The sequence below is a fragment of the Fistularia commersonii genome, chromosome 32 (genome assembly GCF_037954325.1).
Source record: "Fistularia commersonii isolate RoL2024-O1a breed Wild chromosome 32, RoL_Fcom_v1.0, whole genome shotgun sequence".
Taxonomy (NCBI): Eukaryota; Metazoa; Chordata; class Actinopteri; order Syngnathiformes; family Fistulariidae; genus Fistularia; species Fistularia commersonii.
In genome coordinates this window covers 6791228-6800725 of record NC_141315.1, presented here as the reverse complement: position 1 = coordinate 6800725, position 9498 = coordinate 6791228, and the positions used below count along the sequence as shown (strand labels likewise).

The window sequence follows — 9498 nt, the reverse complement described above, 5'->3', positions numbered from 1 at the left end:
GGCACAGTTTTGAAAAAACTTTATTGAATAGAATCGGCGTAAACACAATACACGCGAGCACGCTTGCTCACGAACGCAATTGTTAGAAAGGAAATAGTAGAAGTAAAACGATATACTTGTATGAGCCTCCCGATTGACGAGTAAAATCATGTTTTTGTTATTTTTTTTGTTTGTGAAGTGAGTAATGTTTTGTTTTTTTTACTTTCTTCAAATTTGCAACCTTCCCCAGAAAAAGTGATATGGTTTTGTTGGAGGAAAAACTCAAAGCAGAAACTGACCACTGAAAGCCTCACAGTTGAAAGTAACTGAGAACGGGAGTGAATATGGTGTTTTTTGGGCACGACAAAATCGCCGAGAGTATGCTCATGGATGATTTATCTTTCTGCCTAAAATGCCATTTAAGTTTTTTCATTAAAATCTATTCTATTCATAATAATACGTAAAAGTGCAGAAAACAGTATATAATAAAAAGATAAGACAGATCTGGATAGTGGGGTAAAAAAACATCATGATGATCTGATTGGGGATGTCGCTGTCAGATCTTATTAAGGAGAAATTCAATTATTCTGCTTTTTCCGGAGGAACTATAAAGTAAAAATTTGTGTTAATTTTAAAAACCAATCCTTGTTTGCCCCAAACAGGAATCCTAGAGCCCCCCGATGCTGTAGGTGCCGTATCCTAACAACAAATAATTCCCATTGTATACAGTTCATTTTTTGACATGTGCTTAATTAAGCCTTTTCTGGCGAATGTACAAACCAATTTATACATTTCATTTAATTGGAATTTATCATGGAAGTACTTTGCACTCTGTCCCCAATGTAAGAACACAAAATAAACTGAGAATCAGCCTTGTTTGTGAATGGCTTCACAATGGTTTCACCTTTTCACTCCACTCTTTACTTTACAAACTTTTGACCCAAGCATTCACCACAGCTTTGCAGTCTTGAGACATACAGACAGTCTATTTGTTTTTTTTTTATCTTTTAGGTTCAACTCTTTCTTGCTCCTCCTGCAGCAAGTGAACCAGAAATAAACTACTCCAATTTCACAATATCACATTGTTCTCAAGTTAAACGACAAATAGTCGATTACACCACTTACCGATTAAGGAAAACAAACATAAACACAAAGAGACAAACTGAGAGATAAGATTAGGTTTCAAGCCTTCTCTTTTGAACACATAATGCATTTTGTCACTGAAAAGAATAACCAAGAAGTGCAAAACATTTCTGTGGAAGTTGGACCCCATTTCAAACCAAAAAAAAAAAAAATCCAAACTTGCTTGCAATTTCACTTTTAAAAACACTATTTTAGATTGCTGTCAATGACACTGGGCAATTGATAGCATGAATTTGTCACAAGCTGATCAAGCATTCTTCGTGAGCATATGCTTTGTGTTGCAAACACATTTTAAATATGAATATGATGAAGGCTCATTTATCATACTTTGTGTTCTTCTACCTGTCAGATTCAATATTCAAAGTGTTTATTGTCTTATGTACAATGTGGAAACGTGTTTCCCTGTACAATGGAATTCTTTGCTGTCCACAGAGTACTTGGATTTGTACTGGCAATAAATAGGTATTGTAAACATTATTATAAATATGAACGGTGCACATTGAGTGCAGCTTGGTGTGCAAAAAAAGCAAACAAGATGATTTTTTTTGCCGAAATACTACTTAAAACAACGTTTGTCTTGCACGGAACGCTGCAGCCCAAATCACTGTTGAACACATCTGCAAAAAAAGACATCCACGCTGATGCAGTTTGCAGCCTTCTCCTCTGCTAAACGGTTTACGGTACATGCATGCTGCGCCACCCCCCACCACCACCCCCTTACCCGCACGTAAAACAAGAACTCCCTCTGTTGTTTTTTTTTTTTTATTTTATTAAAGATGAGAATTTCACAGAGCGATTGCATTTTCACCTTGTCGAGAATGAGTCCGACAGTACCAGGAAACCGCCCGGCAAAGGTCACGCTGATTATTTATTGGCAATCTGCCACAGGAAGGGGGGGGGGTGTATGAGTGTGAGTGTGTGTGTGCGTGTGTGTGTGTGAGAGTGAGTGTATGAGATGTGTGTGTGCGCAGTGGAAGGGAGGGGGAGAGGGAGGAGGGCGGTATGATTACTGGAAGAACCTCAGGACTGAGGAGGCGGAGCCTGACACGAACATCTACTCAGAGGAAGCAGCCTCCGGTAACCTTCCACCACACACGGACAGGACCTCTCCGGCGGGCAACACCGCCGCATTCCTCCGGTCAGGAAAGAAACCCACTCACCCTCCTCCTCCTCCTCCCCCTCTTCTTCTTCTTCTTCTTCTTCTTCCTCCTCCTTCTTCTTCTTCATCTCCTTCTTTTTTTTTTGGGATATTTTTTCTTTCGGGGGGATTTTTAATGCCTGAGTTAATCATTCATCTAGCACTACTCTCGGGTAGTTTGCCTGTTTCCCCCCTACGCGACGAGCGGCTGCGGTGCGGAGCTGAACGAATCCGCAAGGTAAGTTTAAAAAAAAGAAGACCGGGGAAGCGGACGGTTGTCGCTCGGACGGGGGAAGAAGGGTATTTTGTAGCTGTTAAAATTAGCTGAAATAAGATTCAGCTACTTGAACGTTTGCTTCTCGGTTGTGGTAACGATACCGTTACTTAACCACGGCGGACACCGGGCAGACTTTTGAGACGTTAATTTAGCTAAAATTGATTTTTGCTAATTTAACATTAGCTTCCCGGAGCCGTGAGCGCGGTGCATCCCCGGGGGTTACTCGTGTTGTAGTAACGTTACCGCTACTTCATAACCACGGCGGACAGCGAGCTTCTTAGCTGTTAATGAAGCTAAAATTGAATTTTACCAATTAATCAAGAGCTTCCCGGGGCTGTGAAAGTGTTACACCCCCGTGGGTTGCTCGTGTTGTGGTACCGTTACTTCATAACCACGGAGGACATCGAGCTTCTTAGCTGTTTATGTAGCTAAAATTGAATTTTACTAATTAAACATGGGCTTCCCGGGGCTCTGAGTGAGGTGCACCCCCGGGGGTTACTCGTGTTGTGGTAACGTTACCGTTACTTCATAACCACGACGGACACCGGGCAGAGTTCCCATCCTAGCGCTCCAGTGCCAGTATGGCGCCCCTGCTCCAGCCGCCGTCCCCCCCTCCCATCCCCGTCCATCCAACCCGGCGTTATCCGATCGCTAGAATTCCCCGAGCGTACCGGGGTAAATCCAGCCTGCTCGGGACGCCTCTTCAGTCTCCGTGTAACCGGAGAGAGGGGCCGCTATGGCGCAGGCTGGAGGAGTAATGGGTCCTTCATCGGGAGAGAGGGGAGGACAAAAAAAAAAAACACGCGGTGACCCCATTTCTGAAAATCCCCCTGTTGCGGTCCGAACGATCGAAGACAATTGAAAGCAATCAGGGTCTAGTTGCTGTCTGGCTGCAAGGTGCAGCAGCTGCAGGGGAGTAAAGAGGATTCACTTAAACCGAATATAATCTCATACACTGCCCGGGCCTGTGCTTATGTCACAGGAGCCGCAAATGCATTTAATGAATGTGAATGGGAAGAGAGTGGGGGTTGGGGTGACGAGGATGAATGCAAACGCTTATGAATGAGTGTCCAGTGTAATCACTTAGTCTGAGCATCATTCGCTATTCTTAGATGGAAATGTCTCATTTCTGCCTCGTCTTCCCAGCTGTGTTTAGGTGCTCTCTCCCAGCTACTCTCTGGATGCATCAGACTCCTCTTCCCCGGGGCCCTGGACCCGGTGTGTGACCCCACCACCCTCGCCCCTTTCCCCCTCTCTTTCCTCTCCCCCTGTCCCAAACGCCTTTCCGACTGTCCACCTAGACACTCCTACTTTTGGCCCCCTGCCTCTCAGCCAGTCAGAGGCAGGGGGCCATGGCGCCATGGTAGCATTCAGTGGCTGCGACCCCCTCGCCATGAGCACCGTGACCCCTCCAGTAAGCAGAGTTCAGGGGTCAAACAATACCCCGCATCACTACAAGCCCTTCAGCTCGCACGCGCACTACCAGCAGGTCAGTCAGCCATGAAGATTTAAGGCTTGAAAGTTCAACATTTCCTGCGGCAGGGAGACCTCATTCATGATATTTGGGGTTTTTTATCTGTTTCAGGTGATGCGTGCTCTGCATAAGCTTCAGGAGAGTGGTTTTTATTGGGGGGCTATGGGAGGGCGGGAGGCCAGTTCCTTGCTGCGTTCAGAACCCCCTGGCACATTTCTCATCCGGGATTCCTCGCACCACCACCATTTCTTCACCCTCTCTGTGCAGACGACCCGTGGGACCAAGAACCTGCGCATCCACAGCGAGGGGGGTGGCTTTTTCCTGCAGCCGGATTCCCAGTGCACTCAAGATCCCCCGCAGTTCGATTGTGTGCTTAAACTCATCACACACTACATGGGGAAAGGGTCCACGGAAAGGAGCAGGGAAGGTGCTTGTGGGGACAAGTCAGAAGAAGTGAAAGGGGGCAGTGTGTATTTGATAAACACCGGGGGGGAGAAGATTCCCTTGGAGCTGCATCGGCCTCTCTCAAATTCTCTGTCGTCCCTGCAACACCTTTGCAGGAGGACCCTTAACAGTCGAGGACTAAGGGAATCTGCAAGTGCTGAGCAGCTCCCGCACACGCTTAAAGACTTCCTAGAGGAGTATGACGCCCCCATATGACTGACAGGAACCACTAATGTTCCACAGCATGGACCAGGTGCACGGAGGAAGGCGCAGAGCAGCTCTTTGCGCCCGCATCAACACGTGCGGCAGCAGAGACTGACCAGACTGAGATGCCAGCGTGGCGCCAGTGGCCACAGAGCAGCTGATCCCAGATCTGTTTTCCACATCGACAGAGGTCATCTACCTAGTGGTCTGTGTGTGGTTTGGGTAATTGCGGATACGTGCGTCCCGCTAGAATTGACCATTAGTAGGAGTGTCAGATGAAGCTAGAGGTCAGAGGTCACTGTTTTCTATGACTGACTTAGACGCAGAGCAGAGCCTCGCAGAAGATTAACCCTAAATTAGAGAGGATGGCAATGGTGTGAGTGCACCACTATTAATCACCGCGAGTTTAGTTCTCCTAGCAAGAAACCTCTCAAGTGTCAACTTGACTTTTATAACACTTTGGGTCATGGGGGGAGATTTGAGGGGCAGGGGGCGAAAGCCAGAGAGGAGGGTAGAAGCGGGAGCAATGCAGGAAGAGGGGCCCAAAGCAGAGATTTTATAGTTCTGTTTTTATCTATGTGGTTATTTGTGTGTCACAATGGCACAAACGTTTCCCTTCTACATTCCCGCAGAGTGGGTGCCCCCTCAAAACACAGCCATCGCATAGGTTACGTCCGTGAGGAAACAAAAAAGTTTTCGAAAACACAATAGAGCATCCTCTTCCTCAGTGGTTTGTCTCTTTTCCCTCCTCTGTCAGCCATCCACTGCCTCCCTCATAGTTTTGGAGGTTGCATGTGCGTTTTGACAGTGACAGAAAGCAGCCCGCTGTTGCTGAGACAAAAGCTTGTTACCGAGACAAAAGCCGTGGCATGGGACCAAACAACACAGCAAAACTCCCTTTTTATCCAGACTGGCTAGAAAAATGTCAGTGACACTGTAAAGCTCCCTTGGGTATGATGTTGAGGTTGGTGATGATGCTCCCAAGAGATTGGGGAGGGCTGAGAAAAGGGATTGAACCAAGGAGCAGAGAGGACTGGGAAATGGGATTAGGAAGAGGAAATTGAAGAGTGCTAAGGGAGGGGGCTAGGATAGGGTACAAGGGGAGGAGACATACTGGTATACAGCGAGATGAAAACATTGACGTGATTGATCTACGATAAAAGGACATTGTTCCTGTAAATTTGAAGCCAGCTGTGCTCTCAAACCTAGAAGATACACTTGGGAAAAGCAAGTGTAAGCCAAGTCTTAACTCTGTTAGATCTTGTCGCAGTGATTTCTTCTTTTCCTTTATTTTTCCTGTAGAACCATCCTGGGGCTAGATGCATAAATCTATATCGACAAGTGAGTGAAACTGTTCACACGAGACGAGAAGTAAGCATTTGCGAGAGTTTTGTCAGTTTGTATAGTCTTAACCTTTTTTTATTAATATCCTTGTGCAACCAGACACCAGTCTCACATTTCTATTCAAGTGATTAGTGAGAGAAAAAAAATTATCCTTCAAATCACTGTCCAGCCTGCTCCTCCAGTCTTAGACCACCTTAATGAAACAAACAGGAAAGAGGAAGTAAAAGTCCATTGTTTGTGTTGCACTGGCAGGTTCATTACTGTCATACACTGCTGTTTATTTATAGTGTCTGTATTGTTAACTCATCACTTGGATCTGCGGAGCATCAAAAGCAGTCATAACCAGTTTAGGGTTAGCTTAGAGAGCTCATACTGATACTGATGAACGTGGTCCGATGGGCACGATCACATGAAATGCTTATTAATAGTTAAATAAAATGAGCCCTTAATACTTTAATTGAAAGGATGAGAAAAGTCAATAACTTACCCCAGCAGAGGGTTTTACAGGAATTACTAATCCGTGCCAGTGAGTCCTTCATATCTCGAGTGAGAGTTGAGTCTTGAGCCTCCGGTCCTCAAAGTGGAGTTAAGTGAGTGAGCGAAATAGGAGTCGGTTCATGGCGCCTCACCAGGGGCCCCGAGCATGTTAACATCAGTAACGTCAACTGATACAGGAGGGCATATGTGCCTGTAACAAGTTAAACTCCCAATCAATCAAGTGCTGGACTGGAGTATAACAAAACCTGCCTGTCACCAAAACTGGTCTTTCGACAATCCCACATTCAGCCTTCTTTAGACTTGTTTGAGATCTAAAAACATCCCGTCCTTGTTTAATAACTGTCACTTTCATTAAATGATATTTGACAGACAGTTGTGCAAACAGCACTTTGTCAATAGGGTTAGCATTTCAATTTTTTTTTCTTAAATTAGCGTTTAACCAGTTTGGCTTATGTTTCTGGGTGAGATCTGTGTCTCGGCGACGGTGGATTTCCGTGCCCTCGTCCAGAGCGGGTGCATGTAAAAGCTTTCCACCAGCGTCCCCCGAGTGACCAATTTTTGTCAGATAATTCACAACAGAGAAAACACACATTGATGGAAAGCGTGACACATGTGGGGAAAAGTTAAGTACTAAAATATGTTAAATAATTTACCACCTTCATAAGCTGCCGGGAAGCGTGCGCACACCTGACCTGCCATCCAAAGTCTAACCACAGTGAACGTACGTTTGTTCAAAATTGCCTCTTTTCTTCATCTGGTGTTCCAGAGGTAGCTTTTCCCCGCCATTCACATAGTAACTACTGGTTAGGCTTTGCAGGGCAGTGATGCCTGTGACATTCTCTGCTCGCATTCTGTTAATAAATAGCAGTTGATATGCGGGAAATGGCGTATTGCTTGTTTTTGCGTATGGATCATTTATACATCTGGCCCCAGGTGTGTTTATTCATCTGTTAGTAAAATTTTCCAAACTGAACCATTGCATTTCACGGTTCATGTAGGAGAAAGGAGAGGAAATGAACTGTGGTGTGGATTTAACTGCAGAGATGTTTCTCTCCCAATCCACCTTCCATCTTTACCTCTGAAGCAGGAGCAGGTAGTTGGGTTTGTCTGTCTGAATGTCACAGGAACACAAGTCTTCCTGTAAGTGTTTTTTTTTTGTTTATTTGTTTGTTTGTTTGTTTGTTTTAAAAAAGAAAAAAAAGTTTGCCTTTTCTAAAATGAAATGCAAGACTCAGATTTGACCCCCCTGCAAAAAAAAAACAAAAACAAAACAGTATAAAACCAGTGCTCCTTATTTGCACCTGTGACGTGTAGAAAAGTTGGGAGCCTTCTCACCTCAAACAGCTTTGTGACCACTTTGACTGACAAATGTTAAAAAAAATGCCATGACACATTCTTTTTTTTTTTTTTTTGAAGGGGGGGATGGTCAAATCCCAGTCTTGATGGATCACAATACCAAGTTGTACACGTGTTGCTGCAGTGGCCCTCGTGTATGTGAATCATTTGTCTTTTATAAAGACTCTCTAAAGGCTGGCCACTAGTCTGGCAAATACAAGCTGTAATATCTGAAATGACAAAAGCCGTACAAAACATAAATGAAAAGGAACGTTGCACATATTTATATTTTTAAAATATTGCAGTAATTTATATTAAAGAGCACTATTTTTACAAAAGTCAATGCCTTTGCCCTGTGTGTTACTTTATTTTGTCTCTCCCTTTCATACAGAGTCAATATTGATTTAATAATCCAAGTTACTGTAATGTATTGTCAAACAATGTCTATACTCAAAACAAGTGTATATGCTGAATGGGTTTCCCTGGGTAAACTCAGTTGTTTTTATTCAAGCCAGGGCGCAGACTACACACACTGACACAGTCACACCTACACACACTCACAGGCACACACTTTTAGGGTTAAAATGACTGTAATCATCAGTTCTTGTTTTCCCTGCGGGAGCATTGTGGGTAAATTCCACAGGCATCGGAGGGCATATAGAAAGGGGCAGGAGCAAGCATTTGTCAGGCACGCCTAGTAAATCAAAATGGAGCACGTGGTAACAAAGGGATTAGCAGATGCACAGACACACACACACACACGTGTGTGTGCGTCCATATACTTTGACACAGCAGTTACTGTGTAGAGGTCTCTTTGGGTTGGACCTAACTGGAAAGGAATGCAGCAGAGTTTTTATACATCCTGCCTGAGGAGTTGAGTGAGGATGTGTCTTCTGTGTGTGAATGTATATATGTGTGCACCCACATATGCATACATATTTATTATATTTATTAAATGTGTGTGTGTGTGTGTGTAAGAGAGGTCAAACAGGTGACATGGTCCACGTGGAAAAGATTTATGATGGTCACATGTCCGTATGCAGCAAATGCATAAAGTGCGTGTGTGTTTTCTGTGAGTAAAATTAAACATGAGGTGAGTAGAAAAAAAAAACAACTTCCCCTTGCTCTATCACACACACACAGACATACACACACACACACACTGTTCCCATTCCCTGCATACCTAGTGTTCTGTCTGAGACTGGCTTCCAGGAAAGAGGCACTTTAATTGAGTTGTGTTTTTTTACTGCTTGCTGGGTGTTGGTGTGTGTAAGAGAGAGAGAGCAAATGAGGTGTCGTGTGTGTGTGTGTGTGTGTGTGTGTGTGTGTGTGTGTGTGTGTGTGAGACTGACTGAGAGCCACAGAAAAAGCGAGGGAAAAAGGGGAATCCACATGGAGCGAATAAAATTAAGAAAAGCAAAAATCACACAAAAACATCCAAGTTTGGAGAAACGTAATGGAAAAAGTGAGTTTTTCCAGAAAGCAGAGACTTTCCCTGACATCACAATTAACACACGCTGTGCTCCGATACAAGCCGGCGTCTGTGGAGGTGACCAGGGGAGTGCAGACAATATTTAATAACTGTATTTACAACCTACTCCCGTAAAAGTAATTATAGTGATTTAGAATGCTTCCACAGTTTCTTTTTTGTCATGACACCGC

The 9498-nt window shown here is 44.4% G+C and overlaps 1 protein-coding gene across 1 annotated transcript; it reads left to right on the top strand.

The window, feature by feature from the left end:
* Positions 1–3752: 3752 nt before the first annotated feature.
* On the top strand, positions 3753–8179 carry socs3b (suppressor of cytokine signaling 3b). The gene is made up of 2 exons (XM_086139942.1): positions 3753–4026; positions 4123–8179. The coding sequence occupies exons 1-2, from the start codon at positions 3898–3900 to the stop codon at positions 4669–4671; spliced, it is 678 nt and encodes a 225-aa protein (XP_085996068.1). The 5' UTR covers positions 3753–3897; the 3' UTR covers positions 4672–8179.
* The last annotated feature ends 1319 nt before the right edge of the window (positions 8180–9498 follow it).